The 16494-nt window shown below is 34.9% G+C and overlaps 2 protein-coding genes across 9 annotated transcripts in view; one reads left to right on the top strand and one right to left on the bottom strand.

Annotated features, from left to right (window-relative positions):
• Positions 1 to 10721, top strand: part of LOC108750610 (RNA binding protein fox-1 homolog 2-like) — a 304555-nt gene extending 293834 nt beyond the window's left edge. For all 6 annotated transcript variants that reach the window (XM_018490163.1, XM_018490164.1, XM_018490161.1 and 3 more), the window contains 3 exons: positions 2236 to 2402; positions 4779 to 4842; positions 5551 to 10721. In XM_018490163.1, coding sequence (XP_018345665.1) covers positions 2236 to 2402; positions 4779 to 4842; positions 5551 to 5595 — 276 coding nt within the window. In that variant the 3' untranslated portion in view covers positions 5596 to 10721. The remainder of the gene's footprint in view (positions 1 to 2235; positions 2403 to 4778; positions 4843 to 5550) is intronic.
• Positions 10722 to 14665: 3944 nt separating this feature from the next.
• LOC108750664 (protein outspread) overlaps positions 14666 to 16494 on the bottom strand; it is a 201055-nt gene continuing 199226 nt past the window's right edge. Inside the window, exons 16-17 of one of the 3 annotated variants that reach the window (XM_018490303.1) lie at positions 16270 to 16428; positions 14666 to 16014 (exon numbers count right to left, since the gene is read on the bottom strand). In XM_018490303.1, coding sequence (XP_018345805.1) covers positions 15866 to 16014; positions 16270 to 16428 — 308 coding nt within the window. In that variant the 3' untranslated portion in view covers positions 14666 to 15865. The remainder of the gene's footprint in view (positions 16015 to 16269; positions 16429 to 16494) is intronic. The other 2 variants (XM_018490304.1, XM_018490305.1) reach the window with 2 other exon arrangements.

The following is a 16494-nucleotide window of genomic DNA, read 5'->3' as shown; positions in this document are numbered from 1 at the left end:
TTATTAAATAATTATTATAATTACTGTATAAATATTATTTATAAAAGAATATCTCAACGTGTCCTCTGTAATATTGCACAAGATTACGTATAATAATATATTACAATAAATTAACGATGTGGTCCGACAATGGAGTTTAAAACGAGACTTAATCCTCCCAGGCTTTTAGGAAGCACTCATGACACGATAGTGTTCGAGCAAACTGCATTCGGGTTTAGGTCAAACGCGCCAATGGTAATGCCATGGAAATCGCAAGCATCTGAGTGCGCTAGTGTTACGTTATCGCGTAATGGGATATATATACGTCGGTGTATCGAATTGCACATCCTAGATGCATGCACGTAGGTCTTCCCGCCATCATCCTGGCGCCAATGAGTGCGCTCTCAACAGCCCTATCTTCATCGGGCATAAATCCTCTGGTCCATCGAGCGAGATTTTGATGCTGCGTGTAAACATTTGTGTGGTTCACCGTTTAAACATCGTAGATATTTCCAAATACTATAGACGATCTTTTTGACGTGAGACTCACTCGAGCGAGTTTACTTATTACTTCAGGCTACAATAGCTACAACATGGTCGACACATTAGAGAGACGAAAGTGATTTATTGTTATACTACTGGTATCAGGAATTTTCTTAACTTTTTGCTTGTCTCTACGTTTTATTATTAAAACTTCGTTCCATTTTGAATTACTTAGGCAAAAGTATTTTCGAATATATTACTTTGGAAGACACTTAGAATAGTTTCCTTTCCATCTGTCAGGCTTACATCGAGGTTGAAAAAAAGGAGCCCAATAATTCGTCATCCCAATTCTTTCCTATTTCATATTATATTAGTAGTTTTCAAATCTTTTAACTTGCACCGTGGCTATTTTCATGAATCTTCATGTTGCATGAAATTTTTTTATTATGTCTCTCCATTTATATATTCGTTTTTTTTTTTATCCAAATTGTTTAATATGGAACATACAAAATATTTGTGTCGAAAAAATTTAGAATTATAATTTGACATTTCATTCGACATTTCAGTGTGTACGAAAAATAGTTTCGAAATTAGTAAAACGATGAAACATTTTTATTTTTAATATGTTTTTGTATTTTAGGATTCATAATTAGAAAGTGGAATGTTTGCATTATCGCAAAATATTCGATAATATAGCCGCTTGATGTCATAAAGAAATTGAATATCATCAATTTCGATCAGATCATGTTCCTTGTAAATAAAACATCCCTCTCGAAGCTTGTATAAAATACAACTACGAGTGTCACAGTTAGTTATATGCTCGAAATGTTTGAATATCCATGCACTGACATTTTTAAAACAGCGAGAGAAATGTGATGCAAGGGATTTCGACAATATTTTTTAACTGGTATATATTCAAGCCTGAAAATGTCACTTGGCTGTGTTGCATCTCGCTGTTCTATTGATGTCGCAACGAACAACGCTGATGCGTTTCACGTAGTAATTGCACATAGAAAACGTTAGCAAACAAAATTAGTACATTTCATTTATTCCGACAGTTTATTACTTTCGTGACTTAAAATGAATATGAAATAAATTTTATTTTATAAAATAAATATGAAATAAATTGTAGAATATTAACTCTTAAAAATATATAACAAGATTTGATAAGACTGCAAAATATGTGCGCAGTAATAAAAAAAAGATTTCTGAATTGCAAAGAAATTCATTATAGTGATTCTGTTAATGTTAAAATTGCAATTAATATAATCCTAATCATTTTGAACATCTTGTAATATTTATTTATTGCATAACAAAATTACACATGCTGATGTAATCATTCATAGTTGCGTTCTATTGATGTATATTCCCAATAATTAAATCATTTCTAACTAAAACTTTTTTTTTTGTATACTTCTCTTCCGCATTTAGTAGATCATTGATCAATTGGGGGTACGATTGGAAAAGAGTGCATTTATTTCAAATTTCTTATTTGTGTGTTTATTGGATATCGTAGAAGTATTTGCAGTTTTATAGACAATGGCTGTAATTGAATACATTTTTCCCACTATTCCTTTTGCCGTATGCCTCTTTTCCAGCCGCAATTGACATTTTCCATTTAGAACTGCAGATTAGAAAGCTACGTTTTCTGTGTGCAATAACACGAGCCTCTAGGAACGATCGTATTAGTATCGTTTCTCGCTGAGATCATCCTCTCTGTCTGTCTTCGAGCTTGCTTGAGCCTTGCATGGCGGGTCATGGTTGTTGTTTCAGGCCGCGGCAGCGGCAGCCGCAGCCTCACCATTGTTGAAGACACCACTATCAACGGCACAGCAGGCTACATACGCAGCTGCAGCGACCTACACGGCGGTGGCTGCGCGCGCATACGGCGCAGCTGCAGCTGCGGCACAACCGGTCGCAGGATATGCCGCAGTCGCGGGGTAAGTGCACCACATTTTCACCCGAGGAACCCTCGTGTATGTACTCTCACTCACCACGAATCCTTCAGGATCTCTCTTTCTCTTCCTCGCTCCCTCTTTCTCCCTCCCTCTCATTCGATATACAGAACGTCCCAGATTTAGCGAGCCAACTTCCGCCTACGGATTATTTAACGAAAACTGGAGCCAATTTTTTTGGCGCGTGTGTAACTTTTATATTTAATTATATATCTACCACTGATACCTATTTAATTAAATATTTGTTCGAACGAAGTACGTGCAAAATTCAATGAAGAATTGCTCCGAATTGATTAAATGTGGCTCGGTAAATTTAGAAATTTCTCTCGTACGATGCCAAAGATCTCTCCAAAGAGAAGAAAACTTTTCGAACGTGTTCCCTTTATTCCTCTTAGAGAAAGGGAGCTTTGCAACTTTTCTTCGTTGAACGTGCTTTTTTTTTATGAGATCTCAAGATTTTTTTTTTTTTGAATGATGCTTCATTTATTTGGTATAAATTATTTATAACTTGTTATTTGACGCTTATTATATTGCTATATTATGTTTGGAGCACTATATAACGTTGTATTATCGTATTATAATGTTTCTCTCTTATATGTACTTGCAAATTAATTAACATATATTAATATATATTAGCAATTAATATATTATTGCAATAATTATGTAATGTACATTTTGAAAAATACTTATGCAATTAAGACAATATGACAACTTAATAAATTAGAATTTATCATTATTAGATGGAATGTTCACACTTTTTGGTAAAAGCATATCATAAGCTTATTATTCTTTAACAACTCATTTGGTTTATTCGAAATTATGACATGTTATCTTCATTATCAATATGAAGGACATGATTCTCCCATCATAGTTGTGGTCTGTATGCCGTCTCGTAGTGGCATGCAGATACACATGTATAGATTGAGGGACGCTTTGAAGTCACCGGCTCGACCCCATTACGAGAGTGAGGTCAGAATGCATATCATGTATTGAGCAATGAATTACCTTCATCTCACTATCCTTGACGATGTTCATTATCAACATCCTCCTTTATATTTCCCAGCAACCTCCATGTTTTTCTCATCCCTCTTTCAACGTCACAAAATACTAATTCTCCAGGAGAATTATTTATTAACAAAATCGTAACACGAAGAGTCCGTTCCTTGCAGCAAATCCCGACGTCGCGGACGACCTGTTAGGAGTCGCAGATTTGTTTCCGAAATTCAGACCCGTCCTGATAGTCCCGTCGAAAGTCCAAACCGTTCCTCGAGAAGCACCACTTTCCAAGAAACCTTAAAGCGCGCTTAATGCACTTCGCGTCGGTATCTTGCGTCCAACACAAGAGGAATATCAAGTACAAATATGAGTATTAGAATCGATTTCATATCTAACGCGTTCCATACGTACGTATGTAGCTTTCATTTCTCACTCGGAATTGTTTGTATGTGAAATTACTTATATGTTTTTTTTATATAATATGACTAATGAAAAGCTTTCTTACTTCTTTATTAAACAATTGTGTTGTTCTAATAAAAGTTGATTACTTTAATTAAATTTTAATTAGAATACAATTTTTTAATGAAAAAGTAATAGTTACATATCAACAAAATAAATGGTTATACGTTCCAAACATTTCTCTCTTAAAATCTTATATACGAGAAAGAATGATATATATATATATATATGCTATCCTACTTTAACTTATACTATCTTACTCTATGATTTTAATTGAAATTACTGACAAGGAAAAAAATGATCATTTTGTTGAAATATATTTAAAAATTTAGTTTGATGCAGATCTGAAAATAATTTTATTGGACTGGCAAAATAATTACGTAGGACATTCAAGCATAATGAGCAATGCTGCAAAAAGTTTTGACATTCTAACAAATTTGTGCCATGCGTTCTATATAATTATTTTAATGGTCTAACAAAATTATAGTAAAATTTATATATTTACATGAAAGTTTTATCAAAATAATTCGAGTAGTTTTCGAAATTTTTTGAAGAATAAATGAATTTTTTCCTTTAATTTGAATACCTTTGAAACTAAGTTGTTTTAGACATGTGAATTTTTCGTTTTGATTTAATATGAGGAATCATCCCTTAAAATCTTTTACAGTATTTAACTACCATCTTGTATACTTCTCTTTCTCATATAAGGATTTTGATAAAATCGCTCGTTGTCAGACTCTGTTAGGAATCTCTATACGTTTTGATTCCATATTTCCTCTTTCAATTTTCTTCAGGGAAAACAGTGAGAGAAATCGGAAGAGTAAAATGCGCGTATGAAATCGTTCGACTTCAGCGAATCGAAAAATCCTATCGATATTAACAATCATTTTTTTATTGTTCTTCCAGCTACGGGCGTGAATACGCCGATCCCTACCTCGGACATGGCATCGGACCTGTAGCGGGTTATGGGGTAAGAAGGAACTTCGATTACGAAGTGTACTTTTACGATTTCATTTAACGGTAGTGCCGTTAAATCGCGCACATAGATCTCTCGCGCGCGTACCACCGCCGTATGAAAGGAGAATGGAGCACCCCGTTATTACGTCATAAATAACAAGGAAAGACCACCTCGGCTATGGCGCGTTTCACTCACATATGAATTATTAATGCCAGGAATTTTCAACTTACGGGAACTGTGTCGCGACGAAAGTTAATGGTTTGTGCTCCCATCGCACGCATTTATCCTCAAATGCGACTATTCGGACCTCCGCGCCATGCCCGGTCTCAGTTTGCTCGGTGAACGCGAACCAGTACGTATTGTGTAAACGACAGGATGGTCAAACGAAATGGGTATGCACACCGTGCTCGGAAGGAGTTTAATCATTCCCGACGAACTCAATTTAACGGAGCGAAAATTAAATAAGTTTTTAGCTCGATCTCGTTGGTTTTCCGAATAGATGGTCCTACGTTACACCGCAGCGTTGCAACCGTAAATTGAAATCTTACATAAAACACCGCTTTATTTGCCATTTATCTTTGGACGGTGCATTTTTCAGCCCTCGAAATGAGATCTTGAGATAAACGGTTGCATTCAACGCTAATTGCGCCACGGTTTATACGTTAGTTTGCGCTGTGTATCACATCAAGATGGTATCTTATGAATTTTTATCCCTTGCAGGCAACTGTATACAGAGGTGGCTACAATAGGTTCACGCCATACTAAATGGATCATTAGTAGAACTCAAGAGCCTTCCAAGTTATACTCAGCAGAACATGACCAGACACGAGTCGACACAATCATCACCGTCATTTTTGTCATCATCGAGATCATCCACGAGACGACGAGCCTGGACCCTCCCTGACTCGCTGATTTCACTTTCCAACTTTGTGACTCAAGGTCATCGTGAAGATGCGAAATCCTCGACACCGAAATCGAAACAGAACTGTTATTAACGTGAAAAGCACAGTCGTGCTTTTCTACGTCAAATCTTTAAATAGTACCTTCGAAACTACAATATATAAGCGATAATTGAAATAGGCGAGAAAAATCTGTCTGTAAAAATGCAACAGCAGCGTCGAGGTCGGCGCATCAAAGTATCGAGTCGTGTTCGGCCGGAAATCGCCTTTAAAGTTGCCTCTAAAGTCGCTCCCCTGCCAGCAGCTATTCGCAGGGGGGAGTCTTCTACTTGATTCCGTTTCCATCTGATCAATTGGTCCGAGTAAATTATACTGAATTCCAAATATCAAAATTGATATAAAACTAATGGTAACTGCTTCTCTTTCGAATTTTACTCTGCACAAAATTATTTTCGATAATACCATCACGTTTCTCTGTATTTGTCATATATTCTTCTTTAATACGATATCAAGCGTTTTAATCTTGCGAACAATTTTATGAGCCACTAAATGGAATATATAATAGTAGTTATTTTTCTTTCTCTCTCTTGTTTATAGTTTCTATAAAACGCATTCATGTTGTGATATTATGTCCGATACGATGCATGATTCATGCAGGTTTGCCTATTTACTGAAATACTTGTAATATAGCTGTATATTTGTTGTAATTATTTCTATTTAAGTCAACGTTGCACATTACGATTTGCATTCATAGTCTAAATTAGCAGATAGTGTTAATAATTCGAAGGGGCTGCCGAATCGCGCGCGCGAAGAAGCCCTAAACAATTCGCACAAATATCATAGTACAGTCTTACGCACATGATTTATTTAGATGAAAATAAAATAAGCAAATGCGCGATTATTGAATTATTACCGTAAAATGATATAATATACTTTGCTGCAGTATAAGATATAATTTCTCTACGAGAAATTGACGAATGGCAGCGAGGCATTGACGATTTCAGTCGACACGAACCGACACAAGGTGATCCGAAAAAGCGAGATCTTTAGGTAGCTAGTTTAAAAAAAAAAAAAGAAAGAAAAACGACCTAGAAAGAAATAAAGGCATCCATGTGACCGGTAGGGTTTCTATGCCAAATATGTGTGTATGCGCTTTCGCGCAAGTGTGTATGCGTAGGTTTACGAACCAAAACTGTTCTCAGTAAACTTAAAGGAGTAGCTGAAAATGAAAGAAGACAGAAACAAGAACTGCTTAGACCTCTGAAACAGTATGCCGGATTTTAATTGCACAGAGTCTAATCGAATTGATTTTTTTAATTACAATAGCGCACTTTGGTTTCCATTTGTCTCCTACAATTCAATCAATGTCTCGTTCCTGAAATCTTATTCTGAAAAATTTGAACTATCTCATGTCTAATTGTTTTTATAATTTGGTCAAAACATGAACTGAATGCATCGTGTATCAAATAATAATAGAAGGATCCGTAGAAGAAAGGCTGCAAAGATCCGTTTTAATTTTTATTCTCTGGAACTGAATTTGAGATCTGTAGACTCAATTCCACGTTATGTTATTAGTCGAAAAGTTCCGCACAGCAATTTTATCGCATCCTTTCACGTATCATGTAAGAATAGAACGGCAAATACGGTTATATTGTCTTATCAATGCTTCTTCCCTCTTTTCCGAGAAAAATCCGACATCGAGTTTGTCACGCGATAACCAACCCCCCCCTCCCCCTCCCCTCCCTAGTATGTATTACTTATTTATTTAGTTAAGTGACTGAACGAACATGACAATTTTCTTTTTTTACTACAGTAAACATTAAACAGAGTTCACCTCATAATCGCTAAGCGCAGAATCTCAACGCCAATGAACGAGAGCATAGTTATAGTACATAAACAAAGATAGACTTGTAGAATACGTTTCTTGGCGTGAACCGATCTTGCAGGGCGTATCACGAATGCACTATCCGCACGAAGTTCTATCCGCTACGCTAAAAGGAAAGAAGATCCATTACGCTTAGGTCACTATTAACCGGCAAAATCAATATTGTACAAACATCTCTAGCATGGACGTTGCATACTTAGCAGATCGTTTCGGTTCCTCGATGTCGAAGTGACGCGCGTGCGTGCTTGTAAACCGAACTCGTCTTCATGTCACAAAGGATGATTAGGTCCAGCTAAATGAAATGTCGACCCAGTTGTAACAAAATACGTCGAGTAATCGAAAACGCCGATACGGATAGACATTCAATAACGTGAATACCACTTCTCTTTTTTTTTTTTCCTTTTCGAACTTTTTAGTTACGATGTACCGTAAACGATTGTATCTTGATATAAAACTGTATATTAGGTAATTTTTATATTTATATTTAAGGTTTTCTAGAAATTTTTTGTTGAGCACACATATCTTTTTATATAAATATATTTTTCGTTCTCTTGGGGAATTGTTAGTTTATTGATAGATTATTATTTTTATGATCAATCGCTGTCCATCTCGGTTTCTATTCAAATCGGCGTTCTCGGTCACTAGATTTTTTTCTTGTGACACTGCTTCCTGATCGAGTAGATATACCGGTGCGCTATATAGAAAGTAAAAGATACTCTATTTGAGAGTAATGCGAAATGGAAAAAATGGTACGCACATTAAGTCGAATGAGTGATATCTCTGTTAAATTAATAGTTAAGCGAGGATTTATCGTATATATTATACGTAAGAGTATAAGATACGTTGCGCCACGATACAAGAATAAGAAGGCGTGTAATGCGAACTGATACAACTGAAAAGCGGAGATTAAAAAGAAAAAGAAAAAGGAGGAAGGGAGGAGCAAGAAAATAAGCAGTGTGAAATAGCCAAATATGACAAAGATGTTTTAGAAAGTACGGCAAGTAGTTTGGCCGTCGTTACGTTTTAATCTAATCTTCAACTAGGACTATAGGTTAAGCTCTAGAACTCGAGGGCGCTCGAGGCAGGATGACAATTTTCTCTTTTTTTTTCCTCTCGCGAACGTCGTGTACATGTACATAGATCAACATAGATTTTTCGAGCACAAAGATCGTGGAGGAGCGTGCCGAGGAACACACTATAATTTAGAAAGTACTTTAAACGAGCAAGCGGAAGAAGCCCATTCAGACATACTCATGATTCTCGTAACGTTAAATTAATGAACGTAGATTAATTAATTGATTACACAGTAAATACGTAAAACCGGGACGGATTTTGATTTGGAGGAACGTGATGTGCGTGCTCGTCTTACGTGACGGTTGTCGGATTGAGGGTCGCGAAAATCGTCGGTTTCTCGGTAGATGCACACATCCCCTTCCGCGTAAAAGATAATAGCACAAGAAACCGTATGCGGGTTCGGAGGAGAAAAAAAGAAATCGTACGAATAAGCGTTTGTGGAAATAGAGATTTTTCGCAGCCGCACCTCAACGCGGGTGAAAGCAAGCACACAAGAGAAAGAGAGATTCTGCGAGGTTTATCTCTCCCTGTATATTGTACACTGTAATTACAATTTATACTTACTCGTAATCGATAATTTTATCGATAGGCTATATTAATATTAGTGGCTAGCGTAATAAGTCAAGCTCAAATTAGCGAGACGGGAGAGGCGCGAGATACTTTTTTTCCCCTCGCGGTTTCGTCGCGTCCCATCTTCATAAATGCACAACTTCTTTTCCTTGATTGTCCCCTTCTTTATGCGCGTTATCGTTGCGAGCAGGCCTATCGTACAAGATGTTCATAGAATCTAGAGGCTAGATCAGCTCTTTCTCTTTTTCTCCCCGCCTTCTGCCACCCTCTCACGTCTCTATTCTTTATTTCTCCTTTTGAATATTGGAGGAATATCCCGTTAATGGATTTTGTTTCCAACCAGTTGCTTTCTATCGGGAAAAGGAGTTACGGAAGGATAATGAGATTCTTTCGGCTGTTAAAAAAAAAAAACAAAGAACGCGACATATCTAGATGATAATATAATTTACGAAGAAGTGTAACATCACTTTTGCCAAATTTCTGCACATTTATGTGTGTATCTTCAGATATTCTCCGAATTTCCCTCCCTCTCTCTTTACGTCATTTCAGTCTTCGACCTTCGTCGAGCGTACCTTCCTTCTCGGATTAAAGGGATTGTTTTTCTGTGCACAAACTAATCCATATTTTTCAAATTTAAATGGCTTATAAAATTTCAAAACATACGGATTAGAGAACGACGTGCATAGAGAGGATCGCTTTTATTCTGTCGAACAAACGACGGACGCAGGCGAAGCGAATTCTTGAGCCTGAATTCTCAACTCCGCCGATGATTAATTTTTACCCTCGTCGATGATGAGACCCAGAGCTAGTGAAATCGCGCAGTGTAACATAACTCAATGATACGCACCGTACATTATACGTATAATGATTAATTAACAATAAATACCGTAAAGGGATTTTTAAATGAATCTAGATGAATACGTGACTACATAATGACACATCTTACAAGCAACATATCCTAGGTATTTGAGCAGGGCGCTGCCGGAGTATCCATCCCGTTTTTGTCGTACGATTGTACGATCGACACGAGGACGAGCATATAATTTGATCGACGTCTCGAAACCGAAAACTGTTTCGAACGGACGCGGCAGCGCCGTGCCATTCTTTTCGAATTATTGCAAAAAAAAAAATTAATGAAGGATGTTCCATGACATTAGGACGTTATTATTGATATTTCTAGCAACGCGTGCGTGTAAAGTTTAATGTATCTGTATATGAAACATGATGCGTGCCTGCGTATATGTGCTGTGTGTGTGTATGTGTGTGCGTGCATGACAGATGAGCGAGAAACTCATACCCTTTCTCCACAAATCGGTAAAATCAAGAGCACGAATTAATTAATCGTTGTAAGGTAGCACGAAAACAACAAAATGACAAATGAAGAAGAAATGCCCAGTGATATTTGGATCGCTGAAAAAACCCGAAACAGCTAAAATTGCCACCTGTTTTTTCCGCTTCTCTCGCAAATGTAAAAAAAAAAAGGAAAGAAATCCACAAAGAGAAACGCCGTTGATATCTTCTGTGTCTCCTTGCGGATTTCCTCTTCGAACCGCGCATAAGCGATTTGTGCGGGCCGACAGTTCAACGCAATAGCGAGCTCGCAAGAGAAATTAATGGAAATCGGTAAAAGAGTGAAAAAAGAAAAGAGGTATAAGAGAGGAAGAATATACGGTCAACTCGATGAACTTTATTTGCAAAATATTGATAGGAATATAAGGTGTGACTCGTGACACCTTTATCATTGTCTGATTTGATGATATTTTGTAAGTCTGGACCAGTTGTTAGGTTCTTATTAATCTCATAGCAACTTCTTATGGCGTATTTTCTCTGTATATTGTCAATGTTTATTATTAAATATTTTTCAAATAAACCGATGTCTCTTTTTTTCGCACCCTGTCTTTATACCCACACAATTTTCGCAAAGATATAAGGTTGACTAATACGCTTTTATAGTTAGAAGCTTGTATTACATTTATAGTAGATTTTATTTTTAACAACCCGGATATTTTGCGAAGTATAAAAATTTATCATTCAAATTATAGTTATGTCAGTTTTTGAGAATTTATTTTTTTGAAATCTGACATTTTAATATGTGAACTTCATATTTGCACGCTGTCTTTGTAATATTTCGTGTCATTTAAAATAAAAAACGGAATAAGAAAAATAATATAGATAATATGGATTTAAATATTAGATAATTTTAAAAACTCGTAAATGTTAGAATATAATGATGAAAATATCGATAATAAATGCGATTAAAACCGACAAGAGAGTGGCATCATGAAAATTTAATCTAAATAGCAAGACTACTTTTAAGATTTGTTTTCTTTAACAAAATAATCGTAATGCTGCGTGTGTTAATGTTTCTATTGCATTTTAGTACTATATCTGACAGTGAACAGTATCAGAATAACGTAAAATCTAAGTGAATGAAAAAGAGCTAATAAATTGTTTGCAAAGAATTTTTTTCTTTAAATATTATTTTATGCATTATGCAAAAGATTCGAGAACGTTGGAACAAACGGAATTTATTAAATAACGACGAAAAGAATGAGTGAATCTCACAGAATTAGAAAACCGGAACGTCATTTTAGCAAAATGTGTAATAATTCTTTTTTATGATATTCTGTATGCGATATTCTTCTTAACGCATTTTGGCAAAATATCTAACAGCAAACAATGTTAGATTGACGTTACATAATGTATTACAAATTATTATAAATAAATAAAAAAAGTGACGAGACGAGCTTATCGACGTTAGAGGTTAGATACTTGCGAGAGAATTCAAATTGTCACATAAATACATATACATTTTCTAAAAATTATTTAGCAAATTAATTAACAATATATATTTCGATTTTTCGCCGAAAACAAATAGATGGTTTCAATTTGTTAAATAATTATATCTCAGTATAAAGATTGTAGTCGCGTTTTGCATTCGCGTAAATTATTTGAAGAAACATTATTAATATTTATACATACGTTAATAATTAAATAAATAGAAAATTTTAACACTAGATTATAATTAAACAATAACGAGAATTTAATTATGCACTTAGAGATGCTTAAAGATAATTAAAATAAATAATATTGAAGGATAAATTCAGACGGTAAAGTAGGCAAGATTCAAGTTTTATCTTCGACAATATTATGTCCTCGAAAATCACGGAAAAATCGCCTCAAATATTAGCAAAGCATGACAAGTAAGGAGGCATTGTTGGAGGTATTCTGGGGCGAGTTTTTGGCGTCAGAGATTCCCGAGAAAATTACTACTGCTTATTAGGAAAACATGTTGAGCGAAGAGGTCGCAGGAGGTATTCCAGGAGCGCCACGGCTATCCCACTCTCGCTCCCCTCCGTAGGCGTCACCGATACCGCCGACCAATGAGAACGCTGGAGAATTTGCGTGGAAGAGGAGGAGACAGCGTCCCCCTCAAATAAATCTACCAATTACCGCGTCGATATAAGGAGGGGAGTACACCCAGTTTCAGAATACTTCCAACTACCTCCTTGCTTATCCTGTTTTGCGAATATTCGAAGCGATTTTTCCGAGATTTTCGACGACATAAAACCTGATTCCTGTCTAACCTTACCGTTAAAGTTTATCTTTTCATTAATTTTAATGATCTTTAGCGTCTCTACGGATGAATAATTAAATATCCATCATTGTTTAATTATAATTTATTGTTAAAATATTATATTTATTTAAAAAAATTAAACTAGTTATTAATAATATTCTTTTAAATAATTCATTCGAACAATAAGACGCAACAATAAATTTTGCACACTAATAATGTCACTTGCGATATAAAACAATAATAAATATCTATTTGTTTCCTTAAAAAAAATGAAATATATGTCTTATTTCCACACCATAGACTTGTTTCTTTCGAAAAAATAAAATGTATGTTAACTTCTTTCGAAAAAATGAAATGTATGTTGACTTATTATGTTAATTAGCTTGCTAAAAATTTATTAATAAATAGAAAATATATGTACGTATCAATTCTCTGTAAAAAATGAGATATTTGAGTTCTCTCGATACCTATCTAATTTCTAACCTATCATGTCGGTATCGTGCGCTTCGCCATCTTATTCTATTAATGATTTACAGAGATATTTTTTTTTGTTATATAAATTATGCAAAAATATTGAAGCTTTTCACTGTCAATTTGTTTTGCTATAATAAAATCATAAGGAAGATTATCAATTTAATAATATATATATACCTATCATTTAATGAGAAAGATCTATAAGTATCTATAATTTCTAGAACTTTTTATTGTTGAATCCTATTCAACAATCATTAACAAATGTATAAAATATGAAGATATTTTTCGAAAATTGTCCAATTAAACATCGATACATAGAGCTTTGCTTATCTATTTTTTTTTCGTTTCGTGCAATAATATTTCACAATTTTAGCATTAAAACTCATTTTTTTTAAATTGTATATAAAATATCTATAATTTAAATTTAATTTAATAATTAATATCCTTAGCAATTTGTCTCGCAAATATATTTACATACATCAGTGACATATTAAGATAATTAATTGTCAAATCTTTTGCAAAAATATGTATACTTATCATTAATAATTACAAAACATTGTTAAAAAAAAGATATCCTTCAATTATGTGTTTCAAATTTAATGTCTAAAGATTTGCCTCTTTTGATTAAATTTATACATAAAGAATTAAGAAAGTTACACATAGTTAAATAACAGTTAATGCAGTTCAACATATTCATGGTTACTATATTTTATTTCAAACGTGTTATATATAAATTATCAGAAAAATACAATAGCATAATCGTAATATATTATAAATGTTAAACAATCCTGAGTAATTAATCTACATAAGGGACAATCGAAAAATTTTTAATATCTCTATCGTTTGAATATCGAGCGAATCACTGGAACGAATCGCAATAATAATCGCAGTAATAATATATAATATAAAATACAATAATAATATATAAACAATCCATACACACGATATATTGAGAATTGGAGACGAAGGGGAAGGAATTAATTGTCTTATATTTTATTAATGCTTAATAAAACGTCATAAACTATACAGTATTAACATCAAATGATCGCAATCCGAAAAACATTTACACAATGAGAAGATGCGATAATACACAGTGCAATGCCATATCGCTATATTACGTGCAGTATCTATACATAACAAGAGCGAGAAACAAACGTAAAACGATCTTTTCGTTCTCGATTAACAAACTAAAAAATTTCTTTTTTTCCTTTTCACTTATCCAACCTAGTGTCAGAAATATCTTCTCTGTGTAATAACCAGAAGTGCATAATTTATAAAATATTTGTGTCTTAAAGATAACAAACTTAACGGGATCCCCTCTGGGAGAGGATAGATGTACGCAAGTATAGAATCAAATTTAACCAGCGTAAAATGGAATCTTTCGTTTAACTTGACAAATATACTCAACAAATACAAACCTTCAGAATCACGAAAATCTAATGATTTTAGACATTTAATTATTCGTATTTCAACGCTTAGAAATATTATTTCCTTTGACAATAACCATAGGATATGTTTCACACGAAAAATCAAAGCGTAATTTCATTCATCGAATACGCTCAGCCGATACAAATTTTTAAAAGATTACGGAAACCTAATACATATTTATCCTTGGTCCTATATATTTTTACATCGAAACACAGTTCTATACTACATTATAATAGGCTGCCTCTCTCACGACGGTTGTATACATGATTCGTAATACACGTTTTCTTAATACACGTTCGTTTTTAGCACCATTAAACAAAATATCGTGAAAAATTTCGCACATTTTGCGTTTTGCGATAATTAATGCCCCGAAATATGTATTCCAAAATCGCAACATTCGCGGAAAGTCAATTGTAGCAAAAAGTTTACTCGCAGCTAGCGATAAAAACCCCCTTATCAAAGTCTAAATGCAATATCAAAGAACGGCCGCCCGCAAAAGTGACGTGACGTGAGTAAATACGCTTAGAAAAATTTCTTGGAAAAAATTCTGTCAAAAACGACCTATCTCTCTCTCGCAATCGATAGGCCCGCGATGAATTCTCTTGACATTACGAATTTTCACATCGTGGAAGAAGAAGGGATTGCGCAATCCGTCCTCTTCTAATAATTGGGACCCGTTTCGGCTATTGAATTATGTTTACTTAATAAACATGTTCAATATTCACGACGAGCGCGATCGGTGTATCAACTTTGGTCCATCAAAAATCATCCTAGCTTCACATGATTCTCGTACGGCAGTGGTGAAATTGTCTGTATTCACACGAATAGTAGATATCCGAATGGTCCGTGTCTCATCGAGCGTTTTAAAAATTATTTTTACGATTCCATTGTATGTATTATATATCAAAATATCTCCAGTCTTATGGTTTCGAAAGAAGAAACATCAGAACAATATTTCTTCTTTTATTTCAATATTATAAATGATGTCCAATGTTTTATTATCCGGACTGCCATAAATTTTGTTTGTCAAATAATTCTAAATACGCCAAATGTAATCGCTTCGACCATTTCTGTGAACGCACACGTACTATCTAATTATTAATCAGTGAAATAAAAAAAAGAAGAAGTTCAGAGCTCAAAACGTTTTTTCCTCTCGGCAACCATGCCTACGGCGGGTAGAGGAGGGTGAAGTGGATGATGGTAACTCGGTGTGGGTGTCGGAGGTAAGCTGCGACAACTTCTGCTGGACCATCTCACTGCTGGAGACCTCATCAACTCTGTAATGTATAAACAGATGACAGAACTTGTCATTATTCGTAATTATAAAAGCGTCTGAAGACAACTGTCTCAAGATATCAAGATATAAAGCAAATGAAAATCATAAATATAAAAATTTATAATGTAGCACGAGAACTAAAGCAAGCATACGAAAATTATACAAATAAGATGCAATAGATGTGAAAGTGATAGGGTGAATGGAATGATATGCTTAGGTAACATTCAACAAAATGACGAAGGAGGACGAAACGGACCTGCAACGGAGAGAGCTGAGGGTTCCGGGGTGAAGCGGGATGTGCGACGAGCGTTGGCACGGAGGGTGTATGTCTGCGAGAGCTGCTGTTTTTCATTCTGCTTGGTCTCCTGCCACCGCTGGTCACCAGTGCCGACTCGCATCTCTGTTGTTGTGCCACCTTACATGTCAAACAGTTGTCGAAATATTGTTACGTACAATGCATATTACATGTATCTATAAGTGC

Source organism: Trachymyrmex septentrionalis, unplaced genomic scaffold, assembly GCF_001594115.1.
Source record: "Trachymyrmex septentrionalis isolate Tsep2-gDNA-1 unplaced genomic scaffold, Tsep1.0 scaffold37, whole genome shotgun sequence".
NCBI lineage: Eukaryota > Metazoa > Arthropoda > Insecta > Hymenoptera > Formicidae > Trachymyrmex > Trachymyrmex septentrionalis.
The sequence above is the reverse complement of the archived record's forward strand: the minus strand, read 5'-3'. Positions and strand labels throughout refer to the sequence as shown.